Source organism: Triplophysa rosa, linkage group LG9 (genome assembly GCF_024868665.1).
Source record: "Triplophysa rosa linkage group LG9, Trosa_1v2, whole genome shotgun sequence".
NCBI lineage: Eukaryota > Metazoa > Chordata > Actinopteri > Cypriniformes > Nemacheilidae > Triplophysa > Triplophysa rosa.
The window spans coordinates 832,235-851,501 of NC_079898.1; the positions used below are offsets into that span (position 1 = coordinate 832,235).

A 19,267-nucleotide genomic window follows, 5' to 3' on the forward strand; every position below is an offset into this window, starting at 1 on the left:
CGAGCTTAAGTTATTATTTCCCCTGTTCTTGTTGTTTTGCCCCCTCATGGGTTTTTGTTTTGTGTTTTATTGTTTAATAAAGTCGTGTGTTCATCCTACTGCCTGCGCTTGGGTTCTGGCTCCCTACTTCCCCCATTCCTGACAGATCTTGCTGGTTCCATAAACACCATACACTGTGCTGTGTTTTTCTTATTTTCTCCTGTAAAGCTGCTTTGGAACAATGCACAATGTGAAAAGCGCTGTATAAATAAAATTGAATTGCTGAGAGAACAAGTTGAAACGGAAGGACACAATATAGGCTGAGAAATGACCACGTAATAAAATGGTGTTCTGTGCTGTAATGTTATGCCATACGGAACCGGGGGCACTGAGCATGCATTATGGAGCCAGTGGGGCTAGAACAGCCTTAGCCAACGGGTTGGCGCGTATGGTTGCATTGAGGTATGATGCCACCGAGCTACCATCAAGGCAAGTTTTGTTGAGGCTGCAGCCACTAATCTAGATGAGCTAATTTGACACGGGAAGTGGGGTTCAGAGGACAGGTCCAGTGGATGATAATCAAGAACTGGCCAGTGATGCGGAAAGAAAAAGCCAATGGCTGTGGTTGAGGCAGATGGACACAGCAAGGGCTGCCAGATAACTTTATAACAATGCAACACACACCCAGGTTTGATCAACCTGCGGTGGGCCTCCCTTGGCTGAGGGTGTCTTGTGATAAAGGGCCAAAACACCCAATGAGGCTGAGGTGAACAACTGACAATGTGACACATTGATGGGAACTTTACAAAGGGGATTATCAGCAGCACCTCACCAAAAGGCATCTTTCACCCAGGATAAAGGATGTGATGAAAGTGGGATCGGACACACAACTCATGAGATGTTTCTCTGATAATAGCAAGGAAAGGTAAGTATGCTATGTATTACTGCTCCCCCTGTCATGCATAAGGTGTTGGAAATGTAAATTAAACTGTGCTGAAATAGTGGGATAATAACTCCTAGTCCTATTAAGCGAATCATAAATAAGCTTGATGTGAAATTGTGACTAAATAAAAATGTAAAAAATTACGTTATTTTCTTACTTAAAATAAATGAATATACGAATATTCGTTTTTTTATGAGCTCAAATATTCAAATATGAATGATTGAAAAATGCCCATCCCTACTATGTACATACTAAACACAACACTCAGATGCACGCAAAATGTTTACACAAGAGATCTGCACTGAACCCCATTGACTTCCATTTTATAGACACAATAGCACAGAGAACTTTTTCAAAATGCCTTATTTTGTGATTCACAGAAGTGTGAAGAAGAGTGAGCTGAGGGAAGGCATCTTACTGGAAATCACAGCAAATCATTAAACAGTGATTACTTCTGACCCACCCCACCGCACCGCACCGCACCCAAAGCCTTTGACCAGATGAACTCCATCATTAACATTCTCTGGTGCCAAAGGTTGCACGTGTAAAGCCAGAGCGTTTGATTTCAATAGAAATCTTAAAACAAACTGCCAGTAAGATGATCATAAGCAGTACGACATCTGGGCCACTAACCTCGGTGCCTTAAAATCAACAGCATAACTTATTTTTGACTTATTTTATCCCTAAGAAGTGATCACATGAAACAACTAGACACCCAGAAACAAACACACACACTTCAGTGAGAATATCTGTCTGATAAAGAGTTTGCTGTACCCTTCACTTTCCAGTGTGGAGAGGTCTGGCAGTCTGTCTTCTCCTCCATGTTTTCTGTGTGGATGTGAATGCAGAAGTGCAAAGGGTAATGACACAACACTAGAGCTTCTGGGTGGAGTGAAAAGTGGGAGGAGAGAAAATAAAGACATTTCATCACACTGATGAAAAATGTAATCTCCGTACAATTGCTGAGATTCGTAAGTGTATAAAAACTCACTATATAGAACATCCATGCTCTCACATAACCTTTAACATGACTTCATTTAAACCCACAGCATCTTTCACAATGCTCAGTTTCTCACAAACACACTGCCTCTTAAGAAAGACCTTCAAGAATTTTACAGAAACATTAAGTGTAATGTGTGTAGCGGTGGGGACAAAACAAATTGGTTGAGAGCGTTTAGCGCACTGTGAATATTGTGTGCCCTTTCATATGATATGAGATCAACCATTTATCAAACACGCAGTCCAAATTATGAGAATCCTAATAATGTAAAAGCCGAATCATGCTGCTATCTTCAAATTCACTTTTTTCAACATATGGTGCGGGGAAGTTTCAGAGCGACCCGAGTTCAAATCCCGGCTCGTGGTAATTTCCCGAACCCACCCCCCTTCTCTCTCCCACTTCACTTCCTGTCATCTCTTCACTGTACTGTCTAAATAAAGACAAAAAGCCAGAAAATATTTCTAAAAATAATGAAGCATACCAAGTTCTGTAGCGATACACTGTTGCATTCCCAAAATACTGCATTTTAGGACAAATTTCATAATATTTCACTAAGATTTCAATCTTAAAAATGGCATTATTCAGTCAATATTGAAGATATTGTTGTTATTTTTTCACAGAATATTCTGTAGGATGATTTTATATAGAAAACAATAAAAAGACTTTTGCTGGGTTTTCACAAGCAGGGTCACATTTTATAATGAACAACGCTGTAACTGGGAAACTATTTAAAGATAGAAGTAGTTCTGGTATGAATGGCATTGAAAGGCTAATTCAGTTAGTACATTTGTTACTGGGCTAAACTGATTAAATATTCATTTATTTTCAAAAAACATATTGTCCGGACCTCTGTTTGGAAGAAAATACGAAGACCGGACCTCTTGGTACTTTAATTGAATACCACTGGTGTAGGTAGATCTGCTGTGCAAAACATTACAAATACGAAGCAGTTTACAGTCAGCTCCGTGCACTCATTAGCACAGCTACAGGGTGTGACGGGTAACGTGATAGACAACTAGCTGTCCAGTATGATTCCTTTTACACATCAGGGCTTCTCCGTAAATGCGATGATAGCGGTTGTCACACTGTGTTAACGCACTTACTCCATATTATGTTTCTTGGGTCTGCTCCATTCCTTTCAAGGCAAACAAACCAGCGCGCCTTTACCTGTTGCTTAGTGACAGTTGTGTTGAAGTAAATCAGAAATGCGCAGGTGCTGCGTAATTCAACTACATCTAATATTGATTCACGAGTTGAGTGTGTGTGCTCAATCTGCGCAGCATTCAAAACATAACCCGCAAACTGGCTAGTGATTTGACATCGTTACCACAACATCTGGACATGATTCTCATAATTTCATTCACCGCGACCCTGTCCAACGACTCCTAGACCCCCCTCACCCCCCATTTACAAAAACTCATTGAATCACAAGAATGACCCATTTCGGATCCAAAACGGGCGAATTTCGCTGAAAAGTGATAAGTTTGCATCTCTGGAATGTTTTTCAGAAAAATTCAAAATGGTGGGGAAATTTTCAATCACGTTATAGGGTGACGTCATTGAATCCTCATGAGCCAAGGATTCACAGGAATAAAAGAATTCTGTTTCTACGACTTGTTCAAAAGTTGATGAGCAAAAACGCATCCACAACTTTAGACTGTTGGTGGATCGAGTTAGAGACTTCAAGATACTGCCCTCTATCTGTGTGCGAAGCAATGGCGGAAGAAGAATAGGAAAAATAATGGATAGATTATGGGTCTTCGCCCCTAATTAGTGGCGCGTTACTTTTTTAAAATATAACTTCTAACAGTAACTGTGCCCCAATTCAGAGACTGAATGCTGTAAAGGCTGCAGTTCAAGAGCGATGGCATCCCAGTGGCCTTCATAACCTCAGCCATCACAAGATTCACAGAGCACCACTGCAGATTCTCCCTGTGACTATTTCACTATTTTATATGAACAGCTGATGACAGAACACTACAATCTTGGAAAGATCAACTATAACAGCACAGAGTCTGTCATATTTCAACACCAGAACATTGTAGAAACATCTCTCAGGGTCTGCTAGGAAACATGCTTTCACCCTGCACACAAACAAATGAAAATCCAAGGCGTGAATAATCGTTGCTGAATTAGGGAGGATTTTGTCACACTTTTCTAAAAAAAGTTGAGACAAATTAGACAAGAATATGAAAAATATAAGAACAAAAGTGATCATGCAAATGGATGTCAGGCATCATATGAAGTTGATAGACATGTAAAAATGAAGAGTAAAAAGTGATGAAGACAAAATTATGAAAACTACGGCTAAATGAAAGGGTCCGGAGAAAGAAAAGGGTCATACTAAGCTGCGGGTCCGTTTTGAATTTACCTGAGGCTGCTTTCAGTGAAAACAGGCTGCTGACTTCAGTCTTCTCAAGCCCACTCTGGTCCGCAGGAGTAAGGATTAGAGAAGCTTGGAAAGCAGTTTCCAGGCCCGTCTTACCTCTCACAGGAGAGGACTCATCAGACAGCTGGGACAGAAGATGGTAAGAGCTTTGATCTTCTGCGTGTCGAGCTGATGATGGTTCCAGACCTGGGGATTGCTCTTCATAAAACGTCCCACTATCCTGTATTTCCAAAAACTCATCAGCGGCACCTCGTGGCGGTCTCTCAACAAACTCAAACTCTTCAGAAGAGACCTCTTGCTCTGACACCTCATCAATGGCTTCAATCTCCTCCCTGACAGCAGCGTTTTCATGCTCCATGGGTCTTTTGGCCACTGCATCCAGCACCGGAGAGAACGACTCTGCAGAGGGACTCTCAGAATCCGAGTGTTCTTGAGCCTTTTCGGTTGGAAAGTGAAGACATTCAAATTTGTCTTTCATCTGAATGGATGTTTCTGCATCTTTGTCCTTCAATAGGCGCTCTCTCTTTGGGGGCACGTCTGTCTCCTTGACAAGATCAAAAGCAACAAAACTTTGCTCAGAAATCTTCTCAGCATCCAGATTTGCCGTTTCTACCGCTCTGGCTTCTGTCTCCTCAGCCATCTCCTTCAGCAGTAAGATTTTGGAGTCAAATCCCAATGGAATGTTAGCAGACACAGAAATCTGTGAATTTGGGGAATCGCTCCCACTTTTATGCACCGGGCTCAAATCAGGGCTGCCTTCAGATGAGCCCGAGTCCACTTTGTCAGGGTTAAGTGGAGAAGATTTCAGAATATCAGGAAGAGATGTCGGCCGGTCATCCGCCTCTTTGATAACGTTTGAAAAAAGGTCAGATGAATCGAGTTGCTGCAGATGTGAACAGGAAGTTACTGCGTCAGAATCAAAAAGCGCTTTGATTTCTTGTGGCTGTGTGACATTATCGTCTCCATCATAGGCATCCTGAACCAAGTCTGGAGAAGGACTATCTGACACCACAGATCTTCCGGCATCACGAACTGCTGAAAATGGATGAAAAGAACAGTTTTTCATCTCAAACTGAAAGTCATCTTCTGATGTCTGGTTTAGGACGTCTGGGTCGAATTCTGCCGAGTTTTGCCTGAACGAATCCATAGTGAGATTAGCGCCACTGTCCTGTGAAACTACAGCTGAACTTGCCGGAGGTCTGTGGGTTAGAAGCGTGTGCAGCGTTAGAACCAGAAAATAACTCTAGTTACCTTGAGTTTGGACATTGGCTGGGATGTGCCCAAGTCTTCAACCTAAAAGAGTTCTGATGCTCTCATGAGTGGTGCTACATTTAACATGAAGATAATTATGCATCAAGCCAAGTTCTCCCCCAGTTTTGTTTACATGAGAGCATGCAGTCACACAATTTAAACTGCTTTGCACCAATCTTATTTCCAAAAGTAGGGGTGGGCGACAAAAATGTATACCAAGATTTCTACAGTGCATCTCACAATACACATTGGGATATACACATTGTAAAGGGAAAACAGTTGATTATCACCCACCCCTATGAGGATGTTAACTTAGCCGCTGGCTGCAAAGACCTAAAGATTTGTATTAAGACAGTAGGCTTTCTTAAGATACTTAGAAAATGAAGAAGAGCTCAGAGTGACGGGGAAAGTGGCCCAATATCAAGAATAAAATCATCAACCTTTCATCCATCGGTTTGACCCTTTTAAAGCCAATGCAACAATAGCCATGTTTCTATCCATCACAAAAAAGGTTTAGTACATCAAAAGTTTTGCAATACAGCTGGTGGAAAGTTTACTTAAGTCAATTCTAAATTTTTCCCCAATAAACGTCAGTGCATATATTCTATATTGATACTTTGGATGCCATAAAAACCAGTTTGGAAACACTTTTGGTTAGGAGAAATGCTTTAATCGTCACAGGATATATTTTCATCATGTGCACCCTTTGAAGCATGCGTTGTCAATAAATCCACACACAGCATCTCAGACGTTGGCCATGGTTTTTATGAGACGTTGCAGCCAGCCACTGTCTGTCTGATTTGGCATGCTGTTATTTACTTAATTAACTTATCGCTGCCAAGTGTTGATGCACACAAGTGTGTTCTGAATTCAGATTTCAACTGTGATTTAAAATTAAATGGACACTCCAATAAATCGTGGACCCGCTGGTGTTGACTGCAACACTACTTAGCTCCCCGGTCTCAAACTCCTGGAGGGCCACAGCTCTGCACAGTTTAGCTTAGGCTGTCTCTTTCTACCTACTACCTTCTCCATTCCTGTGCCAGCGCGCCATTGCTTCTAATTCACAAAACATTTTCTACTACAGCAAAACACGTTTAGTGATTCAAGACTTACATTGCTGCTCTAAATGTTTACAGTGTTTTCCGAGTTGAACTTTGCTGTATGTTAATCTTTAAGTTTCTATGAAATACATCTGCTTAGAAAGTTAAAGGAATTAGCGGATATCTCTATTAGTGTAATATTGATTTATTAATATGGTTTCATCGATTCATAACATAGTTACATAGTGTAAAAGTTTGAAAGCTGTCTTACAAGTAAAACTAGATTGGTTTTGGCTAGCTAACTTCATCTAACCATCCACAAGTGTCTGAAAGGCTTATCTTTACCATGCTTGGTTTTAAATAAATGCTGGGAAAACTTTATATTTAGGCCAAATATAAAGGTGTAGAAAGTAGGTCGGTAACACTAAAATGGCATGATAAACTGATAAACTGTTACTGAGTGTGCCTAAAATAAAACGTATGCTGTAGCAGCTCCTAAATTGTGGAACGATTTGCCCCGTCTATTAGACAGGCTTCTTCACTTTCTTCATTCAAATCACTTTAGAAAACTCATCTTTTCTCCTTGGCTTTTAAAACCTGATGTTGACATTTTGATTGTTTTAGTGTATGTGATGTATTTATATCTCATGTTTGTATTCGTTTTTATTTTTCTGTACAGCACTTTGGTCCACTTCGGCGGTTGTAAAGTGCTTTATAAATAAAGTTTGCTTGCTTGCATGGCATGATTTAACACAAACAACATACCTGGTTAGTGCTCATCCACGTTTCAGTATTTCATTTGTTACTAGAAGTTGCAGTTGCTTTTTGGGCAGTCTGTAAAAAGAAATCTCTGATTTCATGCTCCAACCAAAACAACCTTTTTTCTGTTTTAAATAGAGTACAGACAGCGGTAATCACTGCTAAACAGGCATTGGGCATGACGCGCAAGGCCTCCGTGTGCGGTGCGTTAATATGCCTCCTGCTGGTCAATTAATGATCCTGCAACATCTGCTTAATTATGGTTGTGTATACTGCCGATCCAACACCATTTAAAATACAAAAATGCAAGTTTTGTTTTCCTAAATTGTATTTAGTATTTGTTGGTTGTACAGGTGCACATTACAGTTTTGTTTTGATGGGGGGGAAACTTTCATTTTTACTTTATATCAGTAAACGAAAATGTTTTTTTTCACTCATTTTTCCGTTTTCGTGATAGTTTTTGTTACGATAATAACCCTGCTCCAGCTGCACTTCGCGTGTCAACAAAACCATGTGATTGCAAACAAACTATTAGACTTTTTACACATACTCCTTTTGTTGATGACAAAACTGCACAAAAACTGGATGGTAACATGGTTATTGCGTTATTGTTATGCTGACTTATTTCCGTTAACGTGGTGTTATTCTGCTGTGAAGCAGGCTTGGCTCTCGCACTTGTGATCTTCCTGACACAAGCCAGTTATCTTGGTAGGAAACATGAACATTTTCAACTTTTTACTGAAACATTGAACCAACTTAATAACACTAATAACAAAGACATAGATTAAGCGCTTTCATTTCCCTAATTGGATCATGGAAATGAAGTCATTTCTCACCCCTGTGCCATTTAAACCTCCTGTGGATTTTTTGTTCTTCCGAATCAAAACCAAGGCAGCATAATGTGGAGAAAAGAATCGAATTGCAAATTTTCTCATAAAAATGGCAACTGTGATTTAAAATGTGTGTATTTTATTTTGAAAGGGCTACGGGTTTGTTGTGATGGTTTGACATCAACCAAAAAACTCAATGACGAACTTCTGACAATGATGAAACAATGGTGCAGTTACTGCCATCACTGTATACTGTGCATGACATTAACATTGTGCCATTTTGTTTTTTTTTCTAAATGAAGCTGTTATGATAATTACCTGACCAGTTTCTTGCAAAATACGTAAAAATAAGTCATAAAAAAGTCAAATAAAATGAAAATGACCTCAGGAGCATTAGTTAATATTACCCTAAAATGAAAAGGATTTATTATTAAGCTGCAGTCAAGAGGTTTGCTGCAAAAACCTCTGTGTGGTATTATAAATCTACCTGTTTCACATAAACAAGAATGATGTTCTCACTCCTTAAAAATACCCAAGTTACTGTATCTAGTTTCACTACAGAAAGTTGAATGAGTTGCATTTGATGTCCACAAGAAACTAGCTTTTTGCGCTCATCTTTTCTAAAAGAAATGATTAGCTGTTCTTCGGGCGACTCGTGCAGTGCATTTCACCATCTAACAAACACCCTTCCTCACAAGATGTAAATGTGAACCTCCCGCTGTTCATACAGAACGTGCACCAAAAAACAGAAGATGATAGCAGAAATCCATTGCTGAAATGCAGTTTTGAGATAGTACACAGCAAAACTTGTTCATAAGCCTTCAGAACACTTGGAATACATGGGACGAGCCTGATGGAAAACGATCTGTTTTGATTCCAAAGAACAAAGAAACAACACTTTTAAAAGACACAAGGGTGAACAAATAATGACTAAGTTTTAATTTGCATTGCTTGAACTTGCAAAATATATAAAATCATATAACATCGCTCAGTGTTTGTCAATTGTTCCACTAAAATGCAACCAAACCAAAAAATTCCAACACATAAGACAAGTTAAACAAACAGCATGCTAGAAAGTTTACCAATACGTACCTGTTGAAAACTGAGGTGCGGGTGCAGGAACAGGCTCATCTAAAAACAAAGAATGATAATGTTTAGAATAGATGTTTCTCATCCACTGCAAAAACACTAGGCTAAAGACTGTAATTTTACAGCAACACTTTGTAGTGTTTCGACCTAAAAATAATGTCTGTAAAATGATTTTGGTGGTAGAGCAAATCTTAACTGGATGAACTGTACTCCTGCTGCTACCTGAGCAGCCTCCTAGTGGCTGGTTGGGGTCCCATCCCCTGCCTGCGGAAGAGTTTCCAAACAACGTTTCTGCATTCGCTGGTTCCATCAACTTACTTAAACAAATTCATGTGTATTGCGCTGCCCACTGGGAAGCATATAAAGCGACATTATTTACAACACTGCTAACAGACAATTACGCATATCAACCACATGGGGGAGCCTGTGAGCAAAAGTTCTACAGTGTCGCTTTAATGTCAACATTGACATGCTAGTCAACGGTTATATTACTGCTTGAAATCACAGTGGTGATTCTTTTTATCAGATCCATTCAAATTGGGACTATGCGAACATCTGTGTTATGTTCAAGTAATATAAATGAAACTGGGCAGAAGATTTCTATTTCCCAGCACGAGGAGACATTCTCACAATAAACATTCTCAGCTCTTAAAGGATGAGCTCTCCAGGTACGTAAGACGTAAAAAAAGTTGGGTGTAACCCCAACTCCAACGTCCAGACTCAGCTTTGATGATGCGCGTCCCTGCGGGCACATTCTACTACACTGAGAGTGCATTCTTACTACCTCCAATGTAGTGTTGTCAATATACTGGAATTCCTAACTTCGATACGTTATCTGAAAAAATATCGATATTTGATACCATTTTCGATACCACTGTGAAAAAACTGCAGTAACATTAAGGCCCTAAATTTTTATAGAAAGTTAAGTTAATCAACACTAGACAATGAGGTATATTTTTACATTATTTATTAATTGTTAATTTAATGTTAATTTTACTAATACAATTACTATTTAAAATCAAAAGTTATATTTGTAAATATTAATGGACCAGAGCTTAGTTGTATTTTAACTAATATTAAAAAAAGAGACTGTCTAGACAAACTACTCCTTCTCTCACTCTCCCCCCCAAACTGGAAGAGGAGGCACAGGTTTGCTTATCAACAATAATTGGAAATAATCCCCACTATCTTCTCTATGCAACAACTATTCATTTGAATACCACGCTGTTAATATCACTTCTCCCACTCAGCTCAGTGTTGTTGTAGTTTACCACCCCCCAGGCCCTCTTCACAACTTCATTGAAGAGTTAGTTGTGCTGCTCTCATCATTCCCGGAGGATAGCGGCCCTCTTGTAGTCTTTGGGGACTTCAACATCCACCTGGAGAAACCCAATGCTTCTGACTTCCACACCCTCACCGCCTCGTTCGACCTCACGCGCCTCGCCACAGCCGGTACTCACAGATCAGGAAACCAGCTTGATCTCATCTACAACCGTAACCTCACCACAGATAACATTCTAGTCACACCTCTTCACATTTCTGACCACTTCTTCATCACTTTCAACATGCTCCTTCCTACATGCACTACACCTACACCACCACCCATTTATTTTAGACGGAGACTTCACTCTCTCTCTCTCCTAGCACCCTCTCTGCTAAAGTGACATCCTCTCTTCCCTCCAACTTCGCATCTCTAGATGTTGACACTGCCACAGAGACCCTATGCTCAACACTTACATCCTGTCTAGATAACCTTTGTCCTCTGTCCTCCAGGCCAGCTCGCGCCACCCCCTCCTGCCCTTGGCTGTCTGACATCCTCCGAGTACACTCAGGGCTGCTGAAAGGAAATGGCGCAAGACCAAGAAACTACCAGTCAATACTCTCTTCTTTTTCTGCTAGTGTCACCACAGCTAAAACATCTTTATACCACACCAAGGTGAGCAATGCACCTGAAACTCAGCAGCTTTTCAAGACATTCAACTCTCTTCTTTGCCCCCCGCCTCCCTCGCCCACTTCATCTTTGACTGCGGAGGACTTCGCTGTATTTTCCACTGAGAAAACATCATCCATCAGCAAACAATTCTCAGCACCTCACCTCGGTACACACTACCCTCACTTCAAACATTGAACTCTCCTCTTTCGCCCCACTGACTGACACTGAAGTCACCAGACTTCTCTCCAGCCATCCCACCAACTGTCCCCTTGACCCAATCCTCTCCCATCTCCTTCAGGCCATATCCAGCACACTCACACCTGCACTCGCTCACATCATACACCTCCCTGCTCACGGGCACCTATCCATCCACGTTCAAACAGGCCCAGGTCACGCCCCTACTTAAGAAACCTACATTGGACCTCTCTACTACCAACAGTTACAGACCTGTCTCTCTCCTCCCATTTATTGCAAAAACACTTGAAAGGGCAGCTTTCAACCAGGTGTCTTCCTACCTTTCCCATAATAAACTACAGGATGACAAGCGGGCTGGCTTCAAAACAAACCACTCCACTGAGACTGCACTGCTATCGTTCACAGAAGCACTGTGGCTCGCCAAGGCAGAATTTAAATCCTCGGTCCTGATTCTGCTAGACTTATCTGTATCGTTCGACACTGTCAATCACCAGATACTGCTAGCAACCCTGTCATCTCTAGGAATCTCAGGCACTCCTCTCCGCTGGTTCAAATCCTACCTCTCCGGCAGATCCTTCAGGGTGTCATGGAGGGGCTCGCTGTCCACTGCTCACCACATGATCACTGGGGTCCCTCAGGGATCGGTGCTTGGACCACTGCTTTTTTCCATCTACCCATCATACGGGCACACGGCTTCTCGTATCACTGTTATGCTGAAGACACCCAGATCTACATCTCGTTTCACCCAGACGATACCACTGTAGCAGCTCGCATTACAGCCTGCCTAGAAGACATCTCAGCTTGGATGAAAGAGCATCTCCTCCAGCTGAACCCTGCCAAGACAGAACTAGTCGTGTTTCCGGCACACCCCACGGTGCAACACAATCTCACCAGCCGACTTGGCAATACCACAATTGCTCCTTCCAAAACAGCCAGGAACCTCGGAGTCATATTTGATGAATAGCTGTCCTTCAATGATCACATTGCAAAGACAACGCGGTCATGCCGATATGCCTTATTCAACATTAGAAAGGTTAGACCCTATCTCACTGAGCATGCGGCACAACTCCTTCTCCAGGCCCTGGTAATCTCAATGTTGGACTACTACAATGCTCTCCTTGCTGGTCTTCCTGCAAAGGCTATCAAACTTCAGAAAGGTTCAGAAAGCAGCAGCACATCTCGTCTTCCAACAGCCCAAAAGGGCTCATGCGACTCCCCTTTTCATCTCTCTCCACTGGCTACCAGTTGAAGCCCGTATCAGATTCAAGTCACTAATGCCTGTGTGGCAGAGGGGGCGTGGTTCAGCGAAGTCTGCAGCGGGAGAGAGAGTGAGGAGACGAGCGGTGAGTGAGTGGGGCAGGTGCAAATGATGAACACCTGTGTCTCATTCCAGCAAGTGGCGTGGGGAGGCTTAAATACCAGCGAGGCAGCACTAGCTGGGAACTGAGACGTGGCTACGACTGGCAGTGGAATAGTTGAGCGGAAGCAGCGGAGAGAGAACCGTGTGGAACCTACGGCAAAGAGACTTACCAGTGATTACTGTGTGCGTGTGTATGCTGAGAGCGCAGAGAGCGCTAGAAAGGACTTGTGACAATAAACTTACCTGCCAGTGGTAGCTAATGCCTGATTCCAGCCTCTTCCTTCCTGTGTTTGTTACGAACTTGCTACAGCTTGCCTACAGGACTATCACTGGATCTGCACCGGCATACTTTCACACCCTCAGGGCTTGACATTAAGCATTGTCGTGTGGTTGTCCTTCGGACAAGTAAATTTGTCATTCACTTGTCCGAGTACAAAAATTACTTGTCCAAAGATAAAAAAAGATATTTCATTTGAATTATAATATAATATATTCAATATAATTGTTTCGGATTTAGACTGGTCAAGTTTGCTTCTAAACATTTTAACTAGTGCCCGCTTTGGCCGCCTGAATTTGGTTATAGGCCTACTCTCCGTGACTGCTATAAAACAAAGGCAAGCAGTAATTATTATTAGTGTTAAGGCTGTAAGTTAACTTTTTTGCACATAGCACTGGTGCTAGAGAGGTTTAAAGTTTGGTAGCACAGGCAGAAATGTGCAAGTGTAGTTCTTTATTTATAGGCAGATAACTGACAAAAGACATTCATGTTACATACAGATGGATAAATTAGGGCCATATCATTTTTAGATGACCTAAATTTGTTTTAATATTTCTAAGTTCTGTGTTTTTCCTTTTTTATTATACGATAGTGGTATATTTGTCCACATAAATTACTGTAGGTTACTATAGTATTTACTATAGTAAACTGCAGTAAATTTCCTACTATATTGTTTTTTAACTTTACTATAGTGTACAGTGTTAATCAATTTACTACAAGGGCATTTCAATTTTCAATAGTACACTACAGTATTTTTTGTCTGAGTGTTCAATTTAACGGGACTTTTATTTTGACGGGTCTTTGGGAAGACGCTTGTTTGCAGATAGCTTCACTCAAACACTAAAACGCTCGTAAAATAAACTCTCAGAGCAACTCTGGAGATGAAGTTCATGTGTTCATATCCTCATACAGTGCAGCGCAGATAAATCCTCGACCATCACTTGTGTTGTATGTTAAACTGTGCACATAATTCACTCAGACACTCAGAACAGCCAGATGACATTTAAATAACAGGATTCCGCGTCCGCGTGGACTCAGTGCGGTGCGCATTGATTATTATCACACACAAACAAGCACAACCACGACAAACACGCAGCTCTGTCTAATGCATATATTCTTATTATTCTACAAATGTCGCACTGTTCTTTTTTTCAAGTTACTTGTCCGGTCGGGCAAGTAAAATTCTCTCTCACTTGCCCATACGAAACATTTACTTGTCCCGGACAAGCGGACAAACGTTAATGTCGAGCCCTGCACCCTCCTACACTCCTACACCCCATCAAGAACCCTGCGTTCAGCAAACCAGCGGCATCTTGTATTGCCTTCTCAAAAGGGCAGTAAATCGCTTTCCCGCTCTTTCTCCTTCACAACTCCTTCCTGGTGGAACATTCTTCCGAACACAGTCCGGTCAACCACATCTCTCACAACATTCAAAAAACTACTTAAAACCCATCTGTTGGTGATCATCGTGAATACTTGACAGGCAAATGAGTAAAAATGGCTTTTGTTGAAACTAGTAACTTTGTATTAGCACCTATTCTATTATTGCTCCTGTATGACATATCTCTTATTTCTCCCTGAACTCTCTGTAAGTTGCTTTGGATAAAAGCATCTGCTAAATGACTAAATGTAGATGTAAATGTTTAACCGGAGTAAATGAAAAGAGTGGATCAGGGCACATACATAGAGCGCTATGGTAAATACGGAAGTTCAAAAGTGCATCACACGCGAGAACTGTTGCGGAGACTTTACCCGCACCGGCATTATTTCAAACATCAACTTAACCGGAGCTAATGAAATATAGGTGGATAAAAACATTGATGTTTTAATTTAGCCTATTTGTTTTGCTCAATTTTATTTTATGTTATATTGTATTATATTGAAAAGCAAGACAAAATATTAAAAGCACATTTTGACCATTCAGTTTATGCAATAGTGAAAAAATTGGCTAAATAAATAGAAGAAATACGAAAAGCCATGTTCGGTGTTCGGCCTTCGGCCAAGTTTTTCATTTTTATTCGGCTTCGGACAAGAATTTTCATTTCGGTGCATCCCTAGGAAAAATACCTTGCTACATTGTAAAGCACATATCATACTCTAGTATTTCATAAATACATTTTTAAATGTTTTTACCTCTAATACAGTACTTAAGTACTTAAAAAAAAGGCTTTACCACCTTCTCTCGACCAGTACCAGTTTGCATACCGGAAGAACAGATCAGCGGAGGATGCCATTGCTATTGTGCTTCACATACTTCTCGAACATCTGGAGCACAAAAACACTTATGCTAGGCTGCTTTTCATTGACTTTAGTTCGGCTTTTAATACATTCCGGCCAAACACACTCCTGCTGAAACTGAGCAACCTTGGACTGAACAATGTATTATGTAACTGGATACTGGACTTTTTAACCGACCGCTCTCAATGTGTGAAAACAGGCGAGCACATTTCAAACACCACATACATCAACACTGGTGCCCCTCAGGGATGTGTGCTCAGTCCACTACTCTACACACTTTACACACATGACTGTTCTGCCTCCTTCCCCACTAATCACATCGTTAAATTTGCAGACGACACAACTGTGCTTGGTCTCATAACAAACAACAATGAGACGGCATACAGGGAGGAGACTGAACTACTGGCAGGGTGGTGTAAAAATCATAATCTGGCTCTTAACATTAAAAAAACAAAAGAAATTATAGTGGACTTTCGTAAATTAAATCATCCTGGAAAATCACCTCTCTATATTAACAGAGAGGCTGTAGAAAGGGTGAACAGCTTTAAATTCATGGGTCTCACTGTGTCGGAGGATCTGTCCTGGGGCAATAACATCACCTTTGCTGTGGGGAAGGCCCAGCAGCATCTCTTTTTCCTGAGGAAGCTGAGAAAAGCCAAATTGCCCCGGAACCTCATGTTTAATTTCTACAATTGTGCAATTCACAGTGTGCTGACCTATGGGCTGCTAGTGTGGTTTTCCAGCTGCACTGCAGCTGAACAGCAGATGATTCGGAGGGTGGTGAAAATTGCTGGTAAAATCATCGGGACCATCCTCCCGGAGGTTTTTACTGTGTACACCTCCCGCTGCCTGCACAGGACACATAACATCATAAGAGACCGGTTTCACCCAGCACACTTTTTGTTTCACCTTCTGCCCTCTGGTAGGAGGTATAGGTCCCTTCAGGCCAGCACCACCAGAATGGCCAACAGCCTTTATCCCCAGGCAGTCAGACTGCTGAACAAACACTGTTCCCCTCTCCCCTCTCCACCCACTTAAATTTGGATTCATTATGTACCATTTTTTTTCAACAATGGTATTAACTATGAACTGGACTTTGCATTTTTGCAGCACAACACAGCAATATACATCATTAATGGTTATTACTGTTTCCTGTTACCTCATACACTTTATTCCTTGTCTATGTTGTACTGTCCTGTTTACATACGGGGCTGTTTTTCTGATCATGTTGGACCTTATTATTTTTACATTCTTTGTATTTGCACTTTAAGGAACTGCACTGTCGATTGAGGCTCTAATGTAATCTCAGTGCAGGTGCAGGTGGTAGATCCTTTTCCTATCTAGCGCCTAAACTTTGGAATAGTCTTCCCTGCACTGTCCGGGAGGCAGACACACTCAGTCAGTTTAAATCTAGACTAAAGACGCATCTTTTTAATCTTGCATACACTACTCTTCCATAATATAAATCTTCAGAGGGTTTAGGCTGCATTAGTTAGATCAACCGGAACCAAAAACACAACTGATGTACTTGTTGCATCAAAGAGTACAGAACAGTACTCTACTCTCAGCCAGTCTTGTCTCATTGTTCCAAGGTTACCACAGCGAGCAGGATGCAGTTCATGGCCTGACCTGATGGTAGAGCGGAGAATGGGAAGTGGGGACCTGACAAGAGCTGAGATGATAGAGCTGGATAAAGAAGGACGCGGTCTCTTGACATGTCTTCACCACAAAATTTCAAATGCTATTAGATTATTAATGATAATCTTAAACTATAATTTATTTTATTATTAAGTTTATTTATTTTATTTAGCCTTGTTGTGCAAGCTCTCTGGAGCTTGTGCAGAGGCAGCAGCTTTTGCCAGAAGGGAACTGGAATCCCCTGGTTGGGCCTGGGTTCTCCTGAGGTTTTTTTTCTCGATTAGAGTTTTGGGTTCCTCGCCACCGTTTGCATACTGTTTTTGCACACATCTGCCTGACCGGGGGGGCTGCTTTAGAATTTTAAAGTTTTACTTAATTAATATTGCATATAGGAATTTATAGTCTGTTATATTTGACCTGTGCTTCTCTCTCCTTTATCCTAAATGTGTGCTCTCACTGAGCGTGTGTGTGTGTGTGTGTGCGTACTTGTCTGTGTACGTACGTGTGTTGTGTGTGTGTGCGTGCGCATCCGTGTGTGTGTGTGTGTGTCTCTATGTCTATGTGTGTTAGTACGTGTGCATATTGTGTGTGTGGAGTGTTTTGTATGTGGGTATGTCTGTCTTCTGTGTTTTCAACCTTTTCTTGTTTTTGCAGGTACAACTTTAATTATTTTGCTTATAGTCAATATGTCTCATGTACAGCTGCTTTGTAACAATGAAAATTGTAAAAGCGCTATATAAATAAAGTTGAGTTGAGTAATCTCGTTGTTTTACAAACAATGACAATAAATTATTCTATTCTATTCTTAAGTACTGTAAAAATCCAGTCTTTTTCGACATTTGAAAATACTTAAAAGAAATTAGTGATTTTATTGTAATCAAGGATTGAAATGTTAACACAACAACATTTATTTATGGAATGTAGGAGAGTAAAAAAGTATGATATGCTTTATAGTGTAAGAAAATACAATAACTTATTATTTATTGGAAAGTTTGCCAAAGGATTAGTAAAGTAATCCAAAAATCATTATTAGATTAATCAGGAAAAAATCATTAGATTAGTCGACAATAAAAATAATCTTTAGTTGCAGTCTGAAGTGTTTGGGTGATTTCTTCCTGCAGCCGGAGGTGGGGTTGATGGGGGATTTTGTGAGCAGTAACAGAGCGCTACATATCTCTTTAAAAGTGCAGGCTTCAGATAACTGTGTGGCAAGTCTACCCTGGCAACATTCTGTACCAGTCGGGTCAACTGCCGTTCGTTTATAACATGCTTTCACTAAGTAAACTGGCTCAATACCTGAAGAGTTCAGATGCAAAACTCTCTAAAAGCAACCGCTGTCTAAAATGAGATTTCAATGTTGTGTGAATGCTCTCCACACGTATGCGTTGCTCAAAGAATTTTGCTTCAAAACGCACTAAATACCCCACTCTGCCCAGTCTAACAAATTTAGCGAGATTTGCATCTGAATGCCTCAATTTTTTTTAATTAAATGAGCTGATACTAACTGATTCATTCACGTTCACACAGACCACTCTTCATTCATGACAATAGGATTCATGAATGGGGCTCTTCTTTGACGTTACCAGTCCTGGCGGCCAGTCAGAGAAACTGACAATATGAATAATTTGAGAGTCATCTTACATTTCATAAAGTTGATTGGTCCCCCAGGAGACGGTCCTACCCCGTCTTGTTCCTCGGCCACATACTCGGGAGTGCGTGACGAAGATGAGATGTCGATTGCAGCATCGGAGGGCGACCTATTGGCATCCGACCACGACGATTCCTCGGAGCTCCCTCCCTCGGGGGGTCGAGCCCAGGAAGAAGCGGAGGTCGAGATGTCATCCATGCTATTCCGGGCCGCCGCGAGCATTGGGCTGCAGTGCACCACACTGCCTCTCTCCCAGCGCTTGCATCCCGTTCTTCCCGGAAGTGCATGAGGAGCTCAGTAAGACGTGGAGCGCTCCTCTCACGGCCCATTACCGTCAGACCGGCTCTGTCGCCCTTACTTCCCTCGATGGTGGGGCAGCCCGGGGCTATGTCGAGCTTCCCCAGGTGGAGCGTGCTGTCGCGGTGCACCTGTGCCCGCAGACGGCAGCCACCTGGAGGGCTTGGCCTAGACTCCCTTCCAAGGCGTGTAAGTTTTCGGCATCCCTGGTGTCGATATGTCCTCCCCAGCTGCGACTCGACCGCCCTCTGGCCGCCGAGATCCCATGCACTGTCTGCTTCCCAGCAGCCCTGGTCCTCTTCGAGACATCGAAGAGGAGACCACCACCCCGTCAGCAGCCACGGCGGAAGCCAAAGCGACCCTCATGGGAAGACCCCAGGGAGATCGAGAATACCTTC

At 41.7% G+C, this 19,267-nt stretch overlaps 1 protein-coding gene across 1 annotated transcript in view; it reads right to left on the reverse strand.

Annotated features, from left to right (window-relative positions):
- rtn4b (reticulon 4b) overlaps positions 1 to 15,209 on the reverse strand; it is a 45,896-nt gene extending 30,687 nt beyond the window's left edge. Inside the window, exons 1-4 of the mRNA XM_057341586.1 lie at positions 9,480 to 15,209; positions 9,287 to 9,325; positions 4,294 to 5,510; positions 1,697 to 1,804 (exon numbers count right to left, since the gene is read on the reverse strand). Of these exons, the coding sequence (XP_057197569.1) occupies positions 1,697 to 1,804; positions 4,294 to 5,458 (1,273 nt within the window). The 5' untranslated portion in view covers positions 5,459 to 5,510; positions 9,287 to 9,325; positions 9,480 to 15,209. The remainder of the gene's footprint in view (positions 1 to 1,696; positions 1,805 to 4,293; positions 5,511 to 9,286; positions 9,326 to 9,479) is intronic.
- Positions 15,210 to 19,267: the final 4,058 nt, after the last annotated feature.